Below are 24,508 nucleotides of genomic sequence, written 5' to 3' on the forward strand. Positions count from 1 at the left end.
ATCGTTTACCTGTGTTTTTTTGATGATAACATTGATAACAATAATGCACTTGACTTATTTTATTGTATTTATGTTTTTTATTTTTAATATTTTGTTTAACTATTTGTGTGTGTGTGTGTGTGTGTGTGTGTTTTTTTGTTACATTAAGTTTCTTTTCCTCCCAACCTACGTAAACACACTTAATAGTTGCAATTATTTTTTTTTCTCTCAGCTTACCTACATGTTCAGAATCTTATGTTTGTGTAGCAAAATGAAAATCCAAAAAATAAACAATTGAAAAAAAAAGAAGAGGAATGCCATCCCCCCTAAACTCGAGTTCTGTATGTAACCATTGGTTAGAGCACCCAGGCCCCTGATATGATGAGGGATAAACGTTTCCTAAATGTGGAAGAGATTATCCTTCCACTTTTGTAAAGTCAGAAATCCTGCATGTCTGCCTTAGTCTTTGGCGCCCCCTTGTGTCTGCAGCAAATATTGCATGATCACATATTTTCCTTCAGGGCTCATCATCGGCCAAAACCCTTTGTGATGTTTGATACCTGAAGAGGCCTGTTTCACAAAAACAGGTTTAACACATTCAGAGTGTGTAATTTTCAGATCATTGAAAATTATTCTATTATTGGGCTAAAATGTGAAGAAATCAGACTGACCAAACACAACTCAACTTTCAACTATTTCTGGTTTAAGACAGACCAACCATATTTTGCCTAAAAAAAAAACACATCTAAAGGATGTCTAGTGTTAGAACAAAAATGTGTTTATTAAAGTGCCTATTTAGACAAACTGATAAAAATCTAAATGGGCTGTTTTAACCATGATAATATTAGAGGGGGAAAAGAGTTTACCGGTTGAATGGTTGGGGATCATTGTATTATATTTAGCTGAAATCTCATAGTAGAGAAGTGCACCTGGAAATGCAAGTTTACTTGTATAGCACAATTCAGTACATGTACAATTACATAAATAATAAATAAAGTGCTTTACATGAATTAGGGAATAAAATACAAGAAAAATAAAAGCAGAATAAAAACAAAAAACATTTGTAAATGTTTTGCAAATAAAACAATTCGACCACAAAAAAACAGAATAAATGCAAGTTAAAAAAACATGATAAGTGCAGGTTAAAATAAACCAGTTGGACCACAACCTTGAACTAATACTATCTCAGTTAGCAGTTTAACTTCGATTTAACTTCAACAATCAAAGCCAACTTTAAACAAATGGGAGTTTAACTTTGACTTCAAAGAACTCAGAGTTTCAGTACTTTTGCAGTCCTCTGGGAGTTTGTTCCAGATCAGTGGAGCATAGGAACTAAATGCCTCTTCTCCATGTTTGTTTCTAGTTCTGAGTGAAAAGAGTAGGCAGGAACTAGAAGACTTGATTGGTCTGGGAGGTTGATACACTGACAACCAATCTGTAAAGTATTGAGGTTCTGATCCATTCAGTGATTTATAGACTAACAGAAGGATTTTAAAGTCTATTCTCTGAGCTACAGGGAGCCATTGGAAGGACTTCAGAACTGGGCTGAAGTTCTCTACTTTCTTAGTTCTAGTTAGAACGCTGGCAGCAGTGTTTTGGATCAGCTGTATATGCATATGTTTTTATTTTATCAATGGTTCTACTATTAGTGTTTAAATTGTTCAAAACATTTTTGGGGGATTTCCTTCAAATTGTCATGCTCCTCTGATACGTTTTAACAAACTATTATTCTCTCTTTGCGTAGTGATTGTTGTTTATAACTTTGTGACAATAAAAAACAGAAAACTGGTAACAGTGATACATATTTTAGAATGTGGTCGATTAATGTAAAAAAAAAAATCATAACATGAGGTGTAAAAGTTTTATTTCTGAATTACAACATATATTGTAATTTTGTAGGCATTAAGTTGTTTGTAAACACAACAGCTAACCAATGAGTGTTTGCGTTATATGACTCATCCAATTACACTAGTTTTCACTAGATGTGGATGGAGCCAATGATCTGCATTGGATGGCGCACATGACGTGAAATAAATATTAATAAACATTAAACTGAAGCCAAGAGTATTGAGTAATGTTTGTTTTTTTTTAAATGTAAGAATATAGAAAGTACAGATAGTTGTGTGAAAATGTAATGAGTAGAATTCAGAAGTAGGAAGAAAAATAAGTAATGGAGTAAAGTATAGATACATAAAAAGTGTATTTAAGTAAAGTAACGAAGTATTTGTACTTCATTACTTAACTACTCTGGTTTATAATAAAAAAAAAGATTTTAAATTGATTTTAATAATTTCTCAACAGGCAGCCAATAAATAGAAGCTAAGATAAGATCTCTCTGTTTTTCATTTTCATCAGAACTCTGGCTGCAGCATTTTGGATCACCTGCTGGCTTTAAAAATTCTTAACTAACAGTGCCCATCTAAAGGTAACACAATAAACTTTTTTTATTCTAAAAAAAAAAAAAGTCACAGTACCCTGCAATACTTTCATGAGCCACAAGGGGTCATGAAGCCCAGTGGAAGTTGCTTCTGGAAGCTCCTCGCGGGTTTCTGAGCTCTGCTGTGTAATAATCAGCTAAGCAGGTGACCTGCGGATCAGACAGAATAAAGAAAAATCTGCTTCTGGTGACTTTAATGATGGAAAACGGAGAGGGTCCCAGTGATATAATCTGCAATTCATGTGGGGAGGCCTTTAAACTTCCTGGTAAGATATTTAAAACGATTTTTGTACCTTTTAACTTCTTATAATTATGAGTTTGACGCGTGCTAATTAGCTGCCGCGCTAGCAGGTAGCTAATTATCCTATAGCCACTGCTAGCATTATGCATGCTGGGCTACAAATAAATAGGAAATATTCGTTGTTAATATGGAGAGTTGATGGTTTAGAGGACTGTACTGTCTTTTTTTTAACGCGGAGTTGTTAATTTTACACTGAAATTTTACTTGTAGGTGCTGCAACAAAGTCTATGAGCCGCCATTTGCGAAGGACCTGCTGCGAGGCAGTCAGGCTATTCCTGGCAGAACAGCAAACAGTTCTCTGTCATTTCTAGTTTCTGTGTCCAGTTCATGAAGAAGCTTTTATTTGTTTATGTTTTGTTTTTTTTAACCAAAAAAAAAGGAGATATAAACTGAAGCGGCGGTCTTTAACAGGGGGTCCGCGACCCCTAGTGGTTCACAGCGGTACTGCATATGGGTCGCGAAAATTTTGGTTGATTAGACTTTTATTTTTATATTCCCTGCTGCGATTTGAAAATGAATTCAACACACTGTAGTAAACGGATAAATGGAGCCAGAAGATGTCTTTCAGTCTTCAATGCACACATTCAGCGACACACAGGAGATCTTTCAAGCTGCGCAGTATTGTGACAAACCCTATATATATATATATATATATATATATATATATATATAGGGTTTGTCACAATACAAACACTTCAAATTCAATGTTGATATCTAGGAAAATGTTAAGTACTCAATAACATTTTCAATTCACTATGTATGTTATGTAAGTAAGCTTTATTTATGCTGTTTTATCCTAATGTATGTCATGTCATGTATGTCAGATGTTTCAGATGAAAAAGCTGATGAAAACCTGCCCCGTATGCTTTTATGCGGCCACATCTTCTGCACCAACTGCCTGGTGTCCATACAGCATGAAGGGGTCATAATATGTCCGGATTGTGAGGTAAAAAAATGACCAGTAAATGTTCTTTTTGGGAGGAAGCATAGCTTAGACATTAAACTTTCAATCCGTCAAGATTAATTAAACCCTTTTACTTAAATTTAGCATTAAAAGATCAGAAATTTCAGTAAAAACTGTTGGTCGGTTTGTTTAATTCAAAGGGTTTTTGTGTTTGATTCTTATGATTATACTGAAAAAGGTCAAATCTATATTTTTAGATTAAGTCAACACTTCCAGAAGGAGGTGTTTATGGTCTCCAGGAAGACAGCAGAATCATCGGCCTGATTTACACCGCAAGGGTGAACCAGATGAGAAGGTAAATGGCTTTCCATTACATGTGTTTTACTGAAATATGAGATCTGTTTTTGTTCTGCTCCTCATGTAAGACTGAAAATACGAGGTTATTTTGATCAACATCTGTCTTTGATAGATCAAAGGGGAAACGAAAGAAGAGATTACCCCAATTTAGCACTGATCTTGTTGAGGAGGTAGGTTAATATCTTTTCGTGCTGGAGTAATTAAGATTCGCCTTCTCTTTGTAAAAAATTTTTTTATGTGTTGTTGATTCTTTTGTTAATTTGTCTTGATATATCTGTTTGTGTCAATTTGTGTAAAGCAATCAGAAAAAATTCACCTGGAAAATGATTGAGTTAATCTGTCTGCAGTGAAAGGCTGCTCTAAATGTTGGATCATGCTGATGCGCAAATATTTCCGAGATGCAGCGCCAGAAAGTGGAGTAACGTCTCCTTAAAGCTGCAGGATGTATTTAACAAAAGTTTTGATCTATATATTAAACTTTTTTAAACTCTCCTCTCAGGTAGTTTATTGAACGAAACCTACATTTGATTTTTGGATGTTTTGTGATATTTATTAATTCTATATGTATAACTCTTTTCAGTCTGTTAAATTAAACCTGTTTGCAGGTTTTTCATACGTCCTTTCGACTGAATACTTGCTGCATTTGGCCTAAAAGTTTTTATTTATGTTTTTGGGATGTTTTGTTTAAATAAGGTTAAATTTTTATTCAGTTTTGGCTGATCACCTCGTCAGTTGCAGTATTTATACCTAAATAAAAGAAAGTTCATGTTATCGGCAGTTATCGGTATCAGCTATGATCGGCCCTCACAGTGATCGGCCGGAGGATAAGTGACAAAAATCTTTATCGCAACATCCCTAGTATTTAAATAAAAATCTTTTTGAATGGAAAGGTTTGTTATCCTGGTTGCAACAACAAGGAACTGTGTTTTCTGTAGCTTGCAGACATTGAGAAGATTGAGAAGACAATTGATGAGTCATTGTACCAGGCTGAATACAATCTTGCGCAGCTGGAAGACATCAATGAGGTGAGAGCTGCAATTAAGCCGGGCATACGCTGTACGATTTTTTTCAATCGTTGCACGCAGCTACAGCTCGCACTGTAGGACAAAACTGCGGGGTTTAAAAGTTCACGATGTTTGTTCTCACACTGTGTGGCCCGACGCTCTGAAGCAACCTACCTGCTCACTGTGTACGTCTAAAAACCACGTCGGTAGGGTTGGGAATTGATACGATTTTCACAACTCGACTCTGAAACGATTCAATTCCGTTCAATGAAAATTTTGGGAAATAAACTTATCTCCCCCTGATTTAAATAAACGAGCGTCACCTTCCTCTGGCTCCCTGAACTGCGGAGCCACTTCGTAGCATGTTTCGGTACGTTCATTGCAATAGCTAGAATTAGGGGTGGGTATTGCCAAAGAAGTCACGATTCGATTCGAATCACGATTCACAGGCCACGATGCGATTCTATCAAGACGCATCACAATACTTCAATTATTGCGATGCATTGCAATATTTTATCCTCCATGTTTTGTTTTTGAATGACTCGGCACAGTATCCCGTGGCCGGAAATGCTTGTGACACAAGGCAGCGTGCGTCAACACATTTGCAGCGACATCTACTGGACTGGAAGTTGTATTACACTTGTTTTTGGCTGATGTTCGCCAACCATTCATGCAATTTTATTTATTCATTTTTTGAAATTAATAATCGATTCTTGGTATCAAGATCACGAAAATTAGAATCACGATGCATCATCATCACGATTATTTTGCACACCCCTAGCTAGAATCATGTAAGAATTCCAGCTAGCAGTAATTCTAATTAAACATGCTAGCAAATGAAGGGCTGGATTAACGAGAAAGGCACACTGCTTTAATAACCCTAAAGAGAGGTAGGAAAGGGGTTTATTTCCAGCAATGTCATATGATTGACTAGGAACCTTATTAAGCACAGCCTGAAGTGACCCAAATCCGATTTTTTTTTTTTTTTCAGCGCTCATATGCGACCTGGATCTGTTCTTTTCATGACAGTCTGAACAACACAGATCCGATTTTTTTCCAATCCGACCCAGGCCACTTGGCTATGTGGTCCTGAATCCGATACGTATCTGATTTTTTTCAAACTACAACCATGGCAGATGATAATGCGGAGAGCAGTATTTATGTTTAACCATATTGAAAAAAATTGAGTTTTTATGGTTGGAAAAGACATGTAGATGCGCGCCTGTAGGGCTGGGTAAAATCGATTTTGAATCGATTCCTTTGCATTTTTGCAAAATCGATGTCTAGGGAATGAGATCGATTATTTTTATAGTAACGGGCGTGCCTTTCACATTCTGTGACAACGCTTTTCGCAAACAAGTTTGCACAGTTTTGTTCACATCTCACGTTTAAACTGTCCGTTTTACAAGTTGCACTTTGTGTTTAAAATGACAGGAAAAAATAAAATACGTGAGTGTTTTGAAACACAGTTGAACCACTTTCATTGTTGTAAAAACAGTTTGAATCGAAATTAATAGATTTAGAACTGTATGAATCAAAATCGAATTGATTCAGGACTTTGCTGAAAATGCCCAGCCCTACACAGGAGATCACATAAAAGTCGCATATATTTGGAAATATGAACGGCAACGCAAAAAAAAAAACGGATTTCACAAAAAAATCAGAATTGAGCATCAAGGCCTGCAGTGAGAAGTTAGGGAAAAGCATGGCATTCGTTAAAATGTATGCCATGTTGTGTGCGCCGGTGTTTCTGCATGTTGGATGTATTTCCTCCCGCAGATGTAATTGCCACTTTGCAATGATTGCAAAGCGCCTTGTTGCTGTCTTTCCGTTCTTCTTAAAATGAAGCCAAACTTTCGAGTGCTTTACCCGATGGGGCTTCATTTTTTTTTTTTTGCTTGTCTAGACTTACGCCTGGTCACGTCGTACTTGCTTAGTGAATGCCGTGTGCGTAACTTGCATGAGAAAATGTGACGTAAGTGATGCTGTCAAGCGCTAGGCTCTGGTGCTGCCTGGAACCATTAAGAGAATCTTAAAGTGGCACCGGTTCTGATCAGGAACCAGTTTTCGATTACCATCCCTACTTCGGACTCAGCTCCGCAGTGAGATGGGGCTACTTGGACTCGTCTATCTGGACGCCAAACGAGTAGGGATGGGGATCGTTAATATTTATTGATATCGATACCTTTATCGATACTCCTTATCGATCAGAGTCTTTATCGATACCACTATCGATACTTTTCTGTTATTTGGTGGAAAGACGATGCGACAATATGTTTTTAACAGAACTGGTATTGCTTAACAAGTGAGCATAACAAAACCGTTTCTAGCCTTCAATAAACATGGCTAATGTAATAGGCCACTTCGAAATGACATAAAACTAACTAGAATATATTTTCACAATTGTTGGTTAATGTATTGTCTACTGTCACTTTTCGTCATGGTTTTAGTGATTAGGAAAATATTTAACAAATAAATAATTGTATTTTAAATTAAATGTAATTTTTTTTATAAATGTTGGCATCAGTAGTTTAATTATATATTCTAAAATAATTAGAGCAATATACAACTGTATTACTCATGTTTCTCGCCAAAAACTCAATTTCCCTTTTCTTTACGTTACACTTGAACGCATCATGATAACCTAATTGTCGTTTTACTGAGCCAATCTGAACACATCATCACGCAGCACGTCTGAAACCTTATTTACTTTTCAAGCTAACTAGCTTGTATGCTGCCGATTACAACACGATTTCACAATTTCTATTTTTAACTGACCGGACAAGCTACAAAGTCTGTGTGTGCGCTCACTCTGAGTGGATGATGAAGACGGGCCCGACTGTGGTGCGGCGGCGGCAGCAGGAGGTGGAGGAGGAGGAGTCTTTTTAACCCGGAGAAAGTCGAAGGTACTGCATTTGGCCTTTATTTGATGCACAATACTAATGTGCTTGGCCATTGAGGTTGTGTTCCCTCCTTTACAAGAGATGATTTTGCAACATAAGTTGCATTTCGCTTCTTCTTTATCTTTGAGCTTGGTAAAATGAAGCCAAACTTTAGACCTTTTTGTCCGTTCAGCCATTCTCGAGTCGCGAGCGAAGTTAACTGCCAGAATTCACTTGTTTTACTTTTAAAATCTGTTTGCTTACAATTTCATTCCAAAACATTGGTGGACATGCTGCAGTGCTTGGATTGATTAGATTTAAATGCTGTGACGCGACTCGAGGGACACACAATTATGTTACAGGACCTCCGGGAGAAAAAAAAAACCGACCAGACTCGATAGTGGTATCGATACGCCCACACGTTATTGATTTTCAGGTTTTGAAAAAAGTGGAACTGGGTCCTTGATAGAACTGGGTTTCAATCCCCATCCATACAAACGAGTAGAAGAGGAAAAAGACGGAAGTGTCGATGCCTCCTGTTAAATATGAAGCTCACTACAGTGAAACTCGCTGCCTTGGCAATTTGTGCAGTTTTGTGCTGAAAGCCCAAAAAGAAAAGGCGATGACGTATTTGGACAGAACATGGCTGAGCAAACGTGGCTACTACAGTCTTTCAATTTTACAGAAAAAACTCCATTCACTCGCACCCCCCGCCATGCTTCTGTTAGGAAAATCCTTGTTTGCATACTGAGGATTTGCCCACGATCACCTTTCGAAGGCCGACTGAATTTCAAATGTGTTTGATTTTAAACTGACCTTACACTTCCTGATCGGGACGTGGTTATGAGGCAGATCGCCCCTCGTGACCTCCTCTACACTACACAAAGCACGATCAGGCTGAAAGTCAGCCCGATTGAAAAACCGAAAAGGGCAAACGATCGTACACTGTATGCCTGGCTTTAGTTGAAACATCAGATGTCTATGATTTGTTGTAGTTCCTAAAAAAGAAAATATACCTTTTAAATATCTTTCTTGTCTGACTGGTCTTCATCTGGACAGACCTTGAAGGCTGCTCTGTCGGAGCAGGTGAAGAAAGAGAAAATCCGAGTGAAGATCGAGATCATGCAGGCTTCTAATAAAGCTAAACATGCTGTTCAGAAATGGTATGAACTCAAAATTAAAAGGCATCTTATATGATTAAATATATTGTTTAAGTTATGTTTACATGTCAGATTTTAATAGAGTAGTTGAAACTTTTTGTGAAAGTCCAGAAATAAACATCTGTTATAACATTTTTGGGTAAACAGGAAGGAAATGCAGTTGAATCGGCTAGCAAACCTAGAAGCACAGTGTCCGTGCTGCCAAGCAGTGGTGTCTGATGTCCAGGAAAGGATTAAAGTCTTGGCGAATGCCATGCAGATGGCCAGAGAAGTACGCCGGGCCCCCATCTTGGAGCAGTACTTCTTCCTGGATAAGGTATGAGATTTTATATGTGTAACCCTACATGGATGGAGTCTATCTGGTGACCTTACTGGACTGCCAGTCTAAATCTTTTCTTTCAGAGTCTATAAAACAAACCTGTAATGCTGGTTGCTGTGTTTTCTCATTAACAGTTGCTAGAAACACTGCAGACACCGGTGGATCAGGAGGCCTTTGAATTGCAATGCATCAATGAGGGCCCTTCAGTAAGGTTGGTCTATAAGATTTGTAATGAAGTTTAGCGATAATTGGGTAAAAGTAAAAATAATGTATTACCTTTTTCTTTCATTAACAGGCTTAAAAGTTAAACATGAAACAAAACGTAGATGCATTGTATTAAAAGGCGGCATCTTTTTTCCTTATATTCTAAAAGGAAATTTGAATAAACTTTTACTGCTTAAAGCTACAGTGTGTAATAATTACAGGGATATAAAGTCAGAAATTTAATATATTATACATAACTATGTTATTTATCATCACCTATGAGCTCAGCCTTTTAACCATAATATTTGCGTTGCCTTAGAATTCGTTATTTATAATTACATAGGAGAGGGTCTCGCAGCCATGGAGGCGGACATCTTTGCGCTACGGCAGCGCAGAGCCAACAAACTAGCGATTGCGAGATCGCCCATTACGCTCGAAAATAACTACGGCAAGTTGAGAGAGATTAACTGAGACTGTACTGAACAGTAGATGGCAGTATTATGCCTGAGAAGTGTTTAGTCTGCCTGAAACCAAAGAAGAAGAAGAAGCAGGTATACGGCGCCTCAGTAACAAGAAAGGTGAACAAGGCGGCAGGCGTGAGTGACTTTGCAAACTGTTTGGCCAAACATCAGACGAATGGAGGATCATGCCTACTCTGTATCACAACGAAAAGCGGCGGACACCGAACCCCCGTCATCTAAGAAGCGTAAACACGACGAGAATAAACGCAAGCGTGACAAGAAACGACAAAAAACACGGATCAACATTGGCACGGCATTTACACGATGGAAGTCACTGATGGAGGAAAAAGGTTTTCAAAGTGACGCTCAAGTTGCCAGTTTTCTCTTGGACAGGTAATTAATCCTACACACACAATTGTCTAATATCACTGCAGTTTTTGGAGTACAGGATGCTCAGACCTGTCTAAAACAATAACATGCTGCGGCGTGATGATGCTGTTACTCTCCAGTATACTTATTCAGCAACGTCCCTGACGTTTCACAGGTAATGATTCAGTAATTTTCTGTAAAATAATTTTCTGGATATATACCTCGGTTACTTCTCTCCGGCTCCTTTGGAGATCTTCAAGCCTTAACTCCTCTGCTCTAGTCACCCCACTGGCACCTCTCCCTCGCCTGGTCCTAGCTGCACGCCCACCCCGGCCTCTCTGCCCTCGCCCTCTTCCTCTCCCTCTTCCTCGCCTTGTAACCCCCGTGCCACAAACAAGACTTGGACTCTGTAAACGGGGAATATATATTCTTCCAGCGAACACAATCTCGCTGTTAAACTAATGACTACAATTACTTTGTCTGTTTATATCACCATGCAAAGCAGCTCACCAAAACGTCACAACGACGTAGAAAAAATAGCGGGTATATTTATTATCTTAAGTCTACATGAAATCTATACCCTACACAGACTAATGAAATACTATCTGTAAAATTATCTATGTAAACAAACCTCATCACTTGAGAAGGTAGGTGATGCGGACGTCGTGGAAGACATTTTGTCCCGTAACGCTCGCCGTACTGTTGGGGGGGAGAAGCGGTGGGGGGGAGACGTTCATGTTGCTGCAGTCTGCACGTTAGATGTCGCTGAAAATTACACACTGTAGCTTTAAGACAAGATTATCAAAAGTGTTTTAGAGGTTTACATTAATGCTGATATATCCATCTGCAAAGTCCAGATAATTGTTTTGTTGTGGACTTTATGAGTATCTAAGTTTCTTATTGACTTTGACTTACACATGTAACCCAAAGTCAAACAGTGTTTGAGAATTTTAAACCTGTTACACTCCCTACCAGTTGGTGGCAGTAACAAATGTTACTTCTGTTTCCAACTTGACGACCCAATCCCAAACCGGCACCTGAACACTATCCCCCGGCTCACACCGACTCCGGTCTTACCGTTGCGGTGCGGTGGGTGCGGCGCCGCAGTGATTCCAAGTCATTAAAAAGACGTAAACCTCTCTCACCGGCTGCTGAGCTGTCCGGCTGCGGTTACCGAGACACTCCGGCGCTGCAGAAAATTCAGCAAGAAAGTTATCCTTGCGGCGTGCCGGAGCCCTCCGCAACAAGCTCTCGCAAATATCCTTATCTGGGCCGTGTTATCGCGTGAAGTTACGTGAACTCAAGTGAACTTCTGTTGTCGCGAGTTAAATCTCCGGACCTGTTGCCGGAGCCGCACCGCACCGTAGTCAAAACGGGCGGTGTGAGAGGGGGTGTGCGAGAGTTGCGGTCTCCGTCGGCTCGGTAACCGCACCGGAGCCAGTGTGAGCAAGGGGTAACCCTCGGTTAGCACATTCCGGCGGAGGGTCCGGAACATTAAGTGCCGATGTAGATCTTTTTGGGGCCCTGCCCCTTCTTATGCTGTCAACATAAGGCTAGTCTACTCGAACAAACTGTAGTGCAACTGTTTCTTAAAGGGGTCATAGAATGCAAAACTGAGTTTACATTGTCATAGATGAATAATGATAGTTCAGTGGGTGAAATGGACGTACAGAGAGGTTCAAACCCCATCTACACCTCCTTTCTCTGCAAATCTCACAATTCTAAACTTCCACCATAAAATGGGCGGACGAAGCACCGAGTTAACCTAAATTCTGGGATGTTGCCTTATTTGGTTCTGGCCTGTACTTTTGTCGTGCCCCGAAAATGACATACGACTAACCGACTGTTTCACTGGCCCAGGGGGTGTATATGAGGTTTCCAAACTGCTGGGCCGCTGACTAGACCAGACCTCAGCAGAGAGCCATGAGCCACCCGCCTTAGTTGGAGGAGGAGGGGGGGCTTGGGGCCGCTAACAGACATCCCAAGTCTCCCGGAAGTTCGGTTAGTCTCCCTGATATAGATAATTGCGATTATGCGTTCCAGGAGACTGGTTGTCAAGAGAGCTCACTGATTGGATTAGTCAGAAAAATAAGCCAATAAGTTCCGTGTTACTCTTGCAGTCAACTAGTTACCGCTCAGAGCTGTGCATCCTGTGAAATAGGTTGAATCCTCCAGTAAAAAACGAAAATATAAGATTTATTTTACAGCAGAATATACTTAAGTATGTCCACGTCTAGTGAAGGTGAAGAAAGATGAAGTGTGTATGTATGGGGCATGGTGCTTCAGCGGGGCAAGGGGTGGTTTGGGTGGTTTTTAGGTTTGAAAAGTAGGACATGTCCGGGAAAAAGAGGACGTCTGGTCACCCTACCATATAAACAATTTGATGTTTCAGTGAGTGAGTGTTTGCTGCTATGATGCGTCATGCTCAGCAGCTTCGGTCGTTGTAAACCAACCAATCAGCGCACAGCTCATCTAAATATTCATGAGCATACCATAAAAGGAAGAATACCTGTCGTTTCATTCTGAGGCTTATAACCAGGCTTGCATTAGGGCTCATAGAACAGCAAATATGCCATTTTCAGCTCAACCAATGTTACACACCCTTAGGGACCAGCACCAAATACCCTATAGAATCATTCTATGACCTCTTTAAGGATCAAATCTGTTTTGGAGTCTCACCATATTACCTATATTTACTGTTATCTTACATTTCATTGGCGATCTAAAGTAGTGGAAAGTAGAACGCAATCACTCTTCAAGTCTTCAAGGAAAGTACTGCGTTCTAAGACAGACTGAGCTCTGCCAACAAGTTGGCAAAAACAAGTCTAGCTTATTTTTATTCTTTTTATTAAGATCCGGAAGGACAAATGGAACATCTTAAAAATTAGTTTAGTTGAGATTTTAGACAAAACTGTTATTCTACTTGTAGAAAATGAACAGTTGTTGTTGACACACAGGCTCTATTCGAAATCCTGGGACACGTCCTTAGAAGGCCAGATTCGAGAACAATAACGTCATTGCGCAGCGCAAAGGTCTGGTCGGATTCCAAGACTACTCGTTATGCGGCCTTAAAATGCGTCCTTCTTTTTGTCTGATTTGAAGAACGGGTCCGATGTATCCTTGGATATCCCAGGATTCATTGCGAGACCAAGCAAGCCGGCTGCTCCGTTATCAGAGAAAAGGTTACTTGGCGCCGAACAGTGGTGAAAATTGGAAGTTAAAGGAATAGTACACCCAAAACATGATTACCCTTCATTTTCTACTCACCCCCATGCTGAACAACACTCTGGAGTACTTTTTTGATATCTCAAATGCATCTGGAGATCTGGGAGGCTCCTTGCTGTCTGCTGACATTCAAATAATGGAGGTCCATGGCGCCCGAGGCAGAAAGGTCCATAAAAGTCCACAAAAAACGTTTCAATATTCCTCCATACTGCTCGTCCAATGTATTCCAAGTGTCCTGAGTGGGTAGCATCCAGAATTTACTCGAAACAAAGTCATTTAGAATGTTTTTAGAGCATAAAAATCGAGCTAACAGCGACCTGAAGACCTGTAAGCCGGTCAGACCAAAAAAGGACGGCTTTAAAAACGACTTACAATCCAGGGGAGACAACTGAGTGCAAATGTTAAGTCTTCTGTTTCTTTGGTCTTAAAATATTTCTCATGCATGCTTGTGTTGCAGCTACGTTTTTCAGTCTGAGAATCTGAGCAACTGTTTGAAGTTGTCAATAAAAATGGAGTCCAACAGCTCAAACACGTGAGTTTAAAAAATAATATTGAAGCAATTCCATTTTTGATTGTGTTTCTTTTTTTTTCTTTCAACTCACCATGAATCACTAGTAAAATACTACTCGTTGGCCTGATATTTTTTTTATTTTTCTATTTGTTTTTTTTTTTTTTTTTTTTTTTTTTTTTTTTTTTTTTTTTTTTTTAGGTATACATGTTCTAGAATAAACCAGGCTCTTTGTTTACCTTGTATTTCTGTGGTGACAGATAACTTTTTTTCTTTTTATTAAGTGTAAGCACGCGCCCACTGGAAAACCACCAGTCAGACATCCCCATCAAAAACTCTTCATTGGAACCCGGCAAGGACCAAAACGGCTGTTCCAGTTCACCCAGTAGAAAGCTTCCCCTTCACGAAAACTGCAAACCAAACAGCATCTTGACTGATGCCTCCTCAACTCAAAGCTCCCATCAAGAGCAAAAATCTGCCCCCAAAATCAGCCTCTCACAATACAGCTCCTTCTCAGACCTTTCAAACGAGGATGTTATTGTTGAAGATGTCTTGGGTGATTACTCTGAGTCAGGTTTGTAAATCCATCAAACACTCCGTTTAGTTTAATATCAAATTGAAGAGATCTTAAAGTTTTTGACTTTATGTCTTTCTGCAGTTACTCCAACTGGTCCTTCAATGGCCAGCATTTACTGGAGATCCATATGGAAACAAAAAAATGACCTTAGTCGCAACAAGGGTAAGAAGGGCATCCCTTCCCTCATTATTCCATCCAGATTAAATAATTTAGTCTTGATGAATAGATCTCAAACCTTTTTCTTTTTATTAAATTCAATTCAGTTTATTTGTATAAATTCTCACAACACGTCATCTTAAGGCACCTTACATTCACCAGATCATCCAGTCAAATAGATTCAAAGTTTTCTAAGGAAAACCAGTTGATTGCATCGATTCATTGACTCGAATGCAATCCCTCACACTAAGCATGCTTGTAGCGACAGTGGAGAGGAAAAACTCCCTTTTAACAGATAGAAACCTCCAGCAGTACCAGGCTCAGTGTGAGCGGCCATCTGCCGAGGCCGACTGGGGTTCAAGGAGACGGAATCAGAGACACAAAAAGCAGCTGTTAAAGGCGGCATTTTTAACACTCACTTCCCCTCACCGGCTCTCAATATTGTCTGTTTTGTTCTCCAGCTCTTAATTTTTTTGTGTGTGTTTTGTATCACTGGCTTTTTTGCTTTAGTTACTCAGTGGGTGGTGGTGAGCCATGTTGTGAATCCAAGTTACTTCTATGTCCGCCCTGTGGTTGAGAGGAAGGAAAGTAAGATTCTTTCACAGAGGATAAAGGAACTCTGCTGTGGGGACGGCTGCCTCTTTACACTGAAAGACATCATAGAGAAAGGTAAGCTTTGTGTGTGGGGGGAGGGGGCTGTATGTGTGTCATCCTTAAAATTCAAATAGAAAACACATACTTAGTTTTTTATTTACATCATCTAGAAACAGAATCATCATAAAAACTCATAGATAAACGCAACGTCATATTAGACTTTATTAGATAAAAAGGAAATACATCACAAGTGAAAAAAATGTTTAGCATTTTTGTTGTTTATAGCATAAAATATTTCATTATGATAGCAGAGGACCCAAAATTCCTCATTCGGTCACGTGACCCACTGAGGAATGGCGTGAGGTCAGTTTAGTCAGGAATTAGTCATTTTACATAGTGAATCAATATTAACTCCATAAAGGATAAAAAGTCCATTACCTTTGTGATGGACTTTTTAATCCTTTAACGAGGACAAATACGAAGCAATTAGAGTCTTAAGGCTGATTTATACTTCGACACTAGGTCGTCTGCATAGGTGTCACAGTGAACGGAAAGACGTCCCCGCCCCCTCTGCAGACACTTTGCTGCACATCTCCCAAATTGTAGGTGACCGCAGACAGTGCCGTAGACAGGAGGCCTCTGATTGGTCAAATCTACAACCGCTGTACACTATGCGTGTTTCCTGTTTGGTACCTTACCGGCTTGTTTTGTTTGTATGGCCGCCATTCTGGAAAACGACTCGTGAAGATGGACCAGCTAGAAGAGCGAGGTGCGTGAGAACGCAGGGACCCTTTTCCCACCTGGATCCCCGCTCTTCTCCGCCCTCATGCCCCTCCGCTGTCTGACAAACTTTTCCCCACTTCCTCACCGCCTCGGCCGTATCTAGACCCACAGCTAATTTGTGATTGTCCTCAGACCTCACTTCAATGTTGAGAATAAATCAAAAATGTCTGCAACAAGCTCACTGCGACACACAGCTGCCGGAGGATAACAAGCCCTTTAGTGGTTTTATTAATTCTTGCTGGTTTATGCAGAGCTGATGAAAGTTCATTTTCTTTCAGAACATTTTCCATTAGGGATGGAACGGTTTTATGAAAACCGTTCGGTTCGACTGTCTCGGTTCGGTGCATGTGTGTTGCGTTCGGTTCATGCACAGCTCCTTTTTCTCATAGGCGAAGCGTGTACACTCCAGAGCAGAAGGTGGCGGTACTGCGACCAAAGCCAACCACCAGTAGTAAACAAGAAGAAGAAGCGAAGCAGCATAGCAGGGTGTAGCAGAAAAAAATCAGTTGTTGTGGAGTTCTGTGTGGGTATGGCGAGTCGGAAAGAACAGGAGTTGGAAGACGCGCCAGCAGCACTTTATAGGTCTGCTGTATGGGACTGCTTTGCATTTAGAGTGACCTACGATGACGGTGGAAAGAAAGTTGTGGATAAAAACAGTGTGCAAGCATTGTGCAACACGTTTTGTTTATGCTAACAGCAACACGACCAACATGTCAGGCTAACAATCAACATTTACCGAAAACCGTGACCACGAAACCGTGAACCGAACCGTGGATTTTGTGAACCGTTCCACCCCTGTTTTCCATATGGTTCAATGTTTTAATTAGTTTAAACCAGAGTCTAACCTTTAGATTGAAGAGGGGATCACAGGATTCGGATTGGTTCTGTGGTGGCTGGGTTTGGTTCGGTTCTGCTGGCGTGAAGCCTGGCGGTCAGTGTTGGAGCCCTGTGTGCGGTGCTAGCGGTTCTGCATAGCAGGCTGTGCGGGGCTGCTGTGCCTGGACAGGGAATGCGGTCCCTCTGTAACCCGATCGTAGTGAACGGTCATTGCACTTTTCTGCTGTATGAGTGGAAACATTGCCCTTTGGATGTGGTTTTTACCCAGTTCGGCTCAGGGCTCCGGGCCGGTCTCAACCTACGCTAACTGACTGTTATCCATCGCGGTTCTTGTTGTTCTGGAGCCTTGACCACAATGATAAGGGAATCCATCTGGAGCTGCAGCTATACTAAACTGCAACTAGCTACGGGTCGTTGTTTTATGAAAGAAAATATTCCTTAAAAAAATAAACAATGCTTCGAGTCAGCTTTATTGCCATCAGCCACTTTATTAAAGCTATACAACAGAGAAAACGAGCCGTTGCAACTTTGGTATATTGAATCCAGCTGAAGCTGTGAGAGAATGTTTGACTACACCAATGTCACAGCTGGGGATCGCTAGAGGTGCCCAGCATACTCTAAAATTCTCTCGATTTTTATTACTTGGAGCATTTTTAGCACGACTTAGACCAGCCACATGGAGATAAGAAAGGATAATCTACCATCACACCCAATAAGACTGCTCTAGATGCACTCCTTTCTATTTGACCTTTAAGATGTTATAGGCTTTTGGTCGAGTTAATCATTAGAAATACAAAACATAAATTGAGGTATATTTCCAGTCAAGTGGTTGAATCTATATATTTTTTTCTAAAAGAAATATCCAGTCAATGAATATTGGGAATCTGCAATCATTTTGGACACAAATTAGAAGAGGACTTAAGAAAAACCTGCTGAAAAACCATGAATATGCTTCACAAAAATGGATGGAATAAATGCTGTAGTTGGTGTCTCCTTTTACGAGTTTGATGGGCTTCCAGTCTTTGTAGAGTTTTGAAATATTTCCTTTTGATTTCACACATCCTGCGTTTTAAATAGGTCTTAAAGTGATTTATGTGCTTCTCAAAATTGTGTCTTAAATAATTATTAAGGTAATCGTGTTTTATCGTTTAATCATTGGACCAAGGGTGTTTAATTCTTAGTTTCCTTTTTTATTTTAGGCTCCATTGTCTTTATGAAAGGAAGGGATGGGCAATGGTGCCGTGGCAGGGTGGTTGAAGTCTTTCAGAATACTTGTGAAAAGTCTCTGAAGGTCTCCCGGGTCTCCCAGCTCTCCGGTTTGCGAGTCTTCCTCCTAGACTACGGGGCCATCAAATACATCCCAATCAAAGAGTAAAATAACTTGTATTTAGAAGAAAATTTCCCAGATTCTGTTAATTTTTTTTCTATTTCTCTTTTGATGATACTGGTAAAATATTAACTTTTTTCAGTCAGGGGAGGACGGATGAGTCCACTCTAAACTATGTGAACTGTGTTCTGAGGAAAGTGGATGAACACTTAAATGAAGAGCTGAGCCACATTCCTCCTCTGGCCATAAGGTGTTCACTGAAGGACCTGGTCCCATATAACCTAGTAAGATCACTAATGATTCCAGTTATCTCTCTCTAGCTACAAAAGAAAAGTGAATTTAAAACCTTGTGTGCAGGCAGCGGGCTGGAGTAAAGAGGCAAAGACCAAATTCTGCTCTGTGGTCGGTTCTGCTGCGGTGGAGATGCGACCTTTGGGGAAGGACAGAGTCTCTTTGTTGGTGGATCTAAGAAAAGCTCCCATGGATCAACCCACTGATGTGTCCATCTCTGTCAGGGAGTACCTCGTTTTCATCGAGGTGGCCAGGTACCCTCATTAAAAGCTTAGTTTATATGGTTTCATGGCTTCAGTCCCAGCTGCTTTAGCCTGCTCAACTTGTTTTGTTTCTCCTCAAAGGTTCTATTCTCCAGTCATACTGGGCATGAGATCTCTCATGTATTATCCTCCTGTGTATCCAAAAGCCAACACTGAGTTTGATGCAGTTGTGTGTCACATCAACAACGCCTCTGACTTCTACATCCAGCTGGTATGAAAACAAAATCATTTCAGCGAACGAGGTTTAAGTCAAGGCAGCTGTTGGTCATATTTTTTATTTGTGCTTCCGTCTCCCTGCTACCTCAACAGGTTGACAGCATGGAGTCCTTGTTGCTCACTGCCAAACTTCAGGATTGCTACAACTCACTGAAAGAAGATGAACTCAGGATCTACTGCCCTGAGATGGGAGAGGCTTGTGTTGCCTGCTTCCAAGACAACATGTGGTACAGAGCTCAAATTGAGGGTAAGGATCTATTAACTTTAATTTAATCCACCCTGTTCCTGCTTGTGTTACTGTAGGGTTTACTGGTGTGGCGCTATCTTCTGCTGTCAGGGCTTTAGCCTGATCACCTGCCTGGTGAACTGAGACGATGATGGTCTTGATGGCACAGGGGTCATGTTTTTTTTTTTTTGTTTTTTTTTTACAGCGCTTCCCCCATGCCTGCAAGTAAAGCCTGGGTCACAACTGTTGCATCTGACTTTTTATTCTCCAATGTATGACAGTGTGTGTATTTTTCCACACACTGACAGTGTGTGTATAGAGTGCTTCTTCTACACCTAAGCAGATCCTGAACCGTGCAGTTTTTTTTCCCTTTCAAATACCCTCAGACTGAAATACTGTCCTGCACCTGATTGGGTAAGATTATTATTAAAAATAAAAAGAAAACTTGTGGCTACAAGGCAAAGCTCCACTTCATGACCAGCCTGCACAGCGGACTCTAGAACAGAGGTCACGGATTTGCGGACTGCGGTCCTGATCCGGACCCATCTGCTGGCTAATTCGGACCCAACCTGATTTAAAACATTTATAAATTATCGCATATTGTCCAACGACAGTGTCTAACAGTGTCTAACTTCTCTTGCGCCGCTTCTCCTGTTTGTACTGTAAAGCCCTCCAGTGGCCCCTCGTTGCTTTAGTTTTTTGAGACTAGAGGAGGATTCATATTTTAATTTATACCTTTTCTGTCCTGAACTGCTGTTATGGGTAAGGTATTCTGTTTAGGGAACTGTTGCATTAATTTAGTGTGACCCAGTCTGCCCAACATGTCCTCTGTATGATTCCAAAGGGGACAACAGACTTTTTTCTCTTCCGATTGAGTGATTTTTTTCTGTATTACCCCCCAAAACATGCATGGCAGCCAGCTCCCAACCATCAGGGGACAGACGTGATACCGGCCTCGGGTCTCGCCAGCAGGCATGTAACTGCCTCAGGTACTCCTCTGAACGAGGGACAGAAAACGGAGTAGGAGCCCGCCCACACCTTAAAAACTCAGTACTGGAGGCAGCGTCCTCTTCTGCCGAAAGTTCAAGCTGCAGCTACCTCATTGCCATGCACCAACTGTGCTCCGGTATGAAAAAAAGCCAGTCTCAGAGGCTTGAGTAGACCGCGCCTCTTCCTTCTTATTGTCAATTATCAAATCAGGCATGGGACTAGAGGAGAGCCCAGTCACCAGGAGCGAGGCATCAGGCTGATGTGCTCGCTACAATGAATTTGTCTCTGCCGACTCTGAACATAACCTCTTAACCCTTGAGGCCAGGCCATAGTCAGGAACGCTTGAGTGGGGCTACTAACCTAGAGGGCAGGAGGTCTGACGCATCAAGAGAGAAAAGCTGGGCCAACCAAGCCCCCCTCCTTGAAGCTGCATTTCACGGGGAGATTTTCAGACAGTGCCTTCACAAGGTGGTCACGCCCAGGCAGCAAGGGCAGAGGTTGTGGCCACATCTGCCTGAAAACCAACGCCGCACTCCAAACAGCTATGGAAGCCATTCATGTCCAAGTTCACAGGACTCAACCAATTTAGACAGGAATAGAAAATATGCTGAAATCTGGAGAGGGGACGTGAACGCTACCATCACTGATTATAGCCTAATAAACAAATGAAACATATCCAACAGACAGGAAGTATAACCGGACAACTCAGAAAGCAGTCAGCAGATCTATTGATTACTCTGGGAGAGGGATGAATAAGGCTGCCATCACCAACAAGCGACATACATACCATGTAGGCGACAGGGCGTCCAGCAACAGGGAACCAAAGTATCGTCCAGAAAGCTTAAAAGCTGATGCATTACAAGACAAACCACACGTGAGGAGAAGTAAGGAACAAAGCCGTGGATGACGCCCCCATATATAGCTTCTGATTGGTGTCACAGGTGTGACTCTGTTGGTATAACTACCGTATTTTCACGACTATAAGGCGCACTTAAACGTCTTTTTTCCCCCTCAAAATGTGCGGTGCGCCCTATGGTGCGGTGCGCCCTATGTGTGTTGTAACTGCGACTTTTGAGACCACCTCATTGAGGAGATGATGAAAGAGTGGCTGAATGTAAGGAGACCAGGTGTTTTTTTTCCACTCATCACCATTAATCTGTAACTCCATGCGTGCCCATCTCACAGCTGATGTGAAGAACATGGGGAAACAAATTAACGCTGCTCGACATCGGTGTGAACCGGACCCAGCAGGTGCAGCAGAAGCAGCGAGTTTACATGCAAAGTCAATGGTTGACGCGCGTATAGGTGCAGCAAAAGGTCCCGCAGCGCGTTTTGAGCCGCAGGTGCAGCACGTCGCGCTGCTGCTGCTCAAGATGGAAAAATTGAAGTTTTGCTGCTGGACGCGCCGCATCAACCAATCAGAGAAGCTGATCTGGGAGCTGACAGCGAGACAGACAGCGCTCTGATGAAAGAGGAGATGATGAAAGCGTGGCTGAGGGAGGTGTAGCCTATGTGAGGAGACAAGGTGTTTTTTTCCACGCATCATCATCGCTGCGTGCCCATCTCACAGCCGATGTGAAAAAAAAGGTGAATCAAATGAACGCTGTGCTCGCCGTTATCCCGGGGGTCTGACAAAGGAACTTCAACCGCTCGACATCGGTGTGAAGCGGCCGTTCAAAGTAAGGCTGCGAGCGGCGTGGGAGCGATGGATGACAGACGGAGACCACAGTTTCAGGATAAGTTGAAGGCAGCGCCGGGCAGATTACGCCACCGTTTGCGGATGGATTGTAGATGGACTGTGTCTGCTGGCTCTGTTGTTCAAGCTTTTGCAAAAGCCGGCATTATTTCTGAGGAGCTGCGCTGCACGGAAAGTGACTCTGACAGCGCAGAATGGGAAACTGGCATGTCTGATTTAGCGCAGCTGTTTAATTCAGAAACAGAGGATGATGACTTTGATGGGTTTGATTAATACTTTGTAATAAATACATGAATAAAGCACAATCATACTCAGTTTTGCTCCCGCTCTATTTTTCTACCTGAAAGCTTAATTCAACAGCAGCGTCTCCTCCTCTTCAGCGCGGTGGCTGGCAGGTGTTTTTTCATCTAAATAATCTTAATCTTGCAGCTATATTTGCTGTGATCAGTGGGAATAAAGTAGTTTTAATATGTTTTTAAGTGAGAAAGTCCACCTGAAAACTTAATAATTGCAGTCAGTTCATCCAGATTATCTATTTCTGTCGGAGGCGCTCAGACCCCCACATACCAGCGGTGCACCGACAGTAGAAATCCCTTCAACAGCAGCCTCACCGCGGCGGCTGGCAGGTGTTTTTTCATCTAAATAATCTTAATCTTGCAGCTATATTTGCTGTGATCAGTGGGAATAAAGTAGTTTTAATATGTTTTTAAGTGAGAAAGGCCACCTGAAAACTTAATAATTGCAGTCAGTTCATCCAGATTATCTATTTCTGTCGGAGGCGCTCAGACCCCCACATACCAGCGGTGCACCGACAGCAGAAATCCTTTCGTTCACCGCGGCTGCTGGCAGGTGTTTTTCATCTAAATAATTGAAACTGCAGGCACCAGGATACCGGCAATAAAAGCGAACATATTCTGTCGGCAGGTTTCAGGATTTTAAGTTAATTTAGGAGTGATCACAGCGCTGTGTCATCTGCGATGTCTCTGTCTCACGGCCAGCTGCCAGGTTTGATTAATACTTTGTAATAAATACATGAATAAAGCACAGTCATACTCAGTTATGCCCCCGCTGTATTTTTAAATACGCAGTAGAGGTATTTAAATGTAGTAGAGGACATGTACCGGTATATAAAAAACGCGCCCTATAGTCCGGTGCGCCTTATGTGTGTGTTAAATACAGAAATGGGACACATAACTGAGAGTGCGCCTTTTAGTACGGTGCGCCTTATGGTCGTGAAAATACGGTACTCAAACTGCGCATAGGTGAAGGGAACATTCAGCGCTCTCAGCACAGCCCTCTGGTTGTCAGTAGGGATGAAGTAGAACTGTTTCTGCAGCCATTATGCTCAATATATTTCAGGGTGTGGGCATTTCATTATAATTCTAAAAGTTTCTGTGTAACCACTGTATGTGCTGAAATGTGATGAGGAGGAAGCCCAGGTGACGATCGGACAACTGGGCTCTCTCTTTTATGAGCCTAAAAGCTGATTTTCAGTGTGGTGATAATTTTTTTTGAAGCTTAACAGCCCAATTAAACTGAAATATGCTGGCTTATAACCCTGTCTTCTCTTCAGATTTCCCAGGTACTAGATTATTTGCAGTAATCCACAGCGAGCAAAGCTTTGGTTGGCTTTCATGTTCCTGTAAAAACATTAATACAAAGACTGTCTTTCCAGAATCCTCTCAAAATGAAACTGATTTACTGATACCTTTTGTTTCCCATCGCCAGCTGTTAATAATTTAACACATGCCTGTAGAAAATGATGATTTGGGTTCCACTGTGTGGTTGTAGGTCATCCCAGGGGCCAACAGGTGGAGGTGCGATACGTTGACTTTGGCAATAAGGAAGTGTTGTCAGTCAGTGACCTGAGGAAGATCAAAGATGAGTTCTTTGTGCTTCCTGCTATGGTAAGAGAACATCAAAAGTTGTCTTTTATAACACAGGACGCTCATTAAACCGCCTAAAGCTGTTTTATTGGATGCTCTTAGAAAATTATACAGATTATTTTTTATGTTTTGCCCTTTAGTTTCTTTGTGCTCTGCTGTCCTTCTTATTTCTGAATTAAATGTAACTTTGTCATTTTGAGTTTAATCATTATTAATCTGAGGAGGTTTGGAATTTGTAATTAGGGTTGTGTTTTTACATTTTTTTGTTTAAATGATTCCACTATCTGATCATTGTTTTTATTCTGGTTCCCATTGCTTCTTGATTCTGATTCTTTTAAGAGGAAGGATCATGTTATAACTGAGCTGGCTAACCATAGTCCTGTCTGGATTAAATAATCTGAACTTCTTAATGATTGTTGCTTTGTGGAAACAATTCAATTTATGCTTCTGACACTCTGCCTCTGCAACCGTCAAATCTGTCTCAAAAAATCCTGACGACACGTTGGACGGTCGAAAACCCGCACAGACCTCAAGCGGAAGTGCGCAGACAAAATGC

General features: G+C 41.2%; 1 protein-coding gene across 1 annotated transcript in view; it reads left to right on the forward strand.

Annotated features, from left to right (window-relative positions):
- The first annotated feature begins 2,546 nt into the window (after positions 1 to 2,546).
- Positions 2,547 to 24,508, forward strand: part of rnf17 (ring finger protein 17) — a 60,486-nt gene continuing 38,524 nt past the window's right edge. The window contains exons 1-18 of the mRNA XM_038302650.1: positions 2,547 to 2,682; positions 3,542 to 3,663; positions 3,879 to 3,976; positions 4,091 to 4,148; positions 4,914 to 5,003; positions 8,924 to 9,027; positions 9,172 to 9,340; positions 9,478 to 9,554; positions 14,060 to 14,134; positions 14,395 to 14,684; positions 14,769 to 14,849; positions 15,354 to 15,512; positions 18,257 to 18,428; positions 18,527 to 18,668; positions 18,742 to 18,929; positions 19,020 to 19,149; positions 19,248 to 19,401; positions 23,858 to 23,973. Coding sequence (XP_038158578.1) covers positions 2,613 to 2,682; positions 3,542 to 3,663; positions 3,879 to 3,976; positions 4,091 to 4,148; positions 4,914 to 5,003; positions 8,924 to 9,027; positions 9,172 to 9,340; positions 9,478 to 9,554; positions 14,060 to 14,134; positions 14,395 to 14,684; positions 14,769 to 14,849; positions 15,354 to 15,512; positions 18,257 to 18,428; positions 18,527 to 18,668; positions 18,742 to 18,929; positions 19,020 to 19,149; positions 19,248 to 19,401; positions 23,858 to 23,973 — 2,295 coding nt within the window. The 5' untranslated portion in view covers positions 2,547 to 2,612. The remainder of the gene's footprint in view (positions 2,683 to 3,541; positions 3,664 to 3,878; positions 3,977 to 4,090; positions 4,149 to 4,913; positions 5,004 to 8,923; positions 9,028 to 9,171; positions 9,341 to 9,477; positions 9,555 to 14,059; positions 14,135 to 14,394; positions 14,685 to 14,768; positions 14,850 to 15,353; positions 15,513 to 18,256; positions 18,429 to 18,526; positions 18,669 to 18,741; positions 18,930 to 19,019; positions 19,150 to 19,247; positions 19,402 to 23,857; positions 23,974 to 24,508) is intronic.

This window comes from Cyprinodon tularosa, unplaced genomic scaffold, assembly GCF_016077235.1.
Source record: "Cyprinodon tularosa strain WSP-4 unplaced genomic scaffold, ASM1607723v1 ctg497, whole genome shotgun sequence".
Classification (NCBI taxonomy): domain Eukaryota; kingdom Metazoa; phylum Chordata; class Actinopteri; order Cyprinodontiformes; family Cyprinodontidae; genus Cyprinodon; species Cyprinodon tularosa.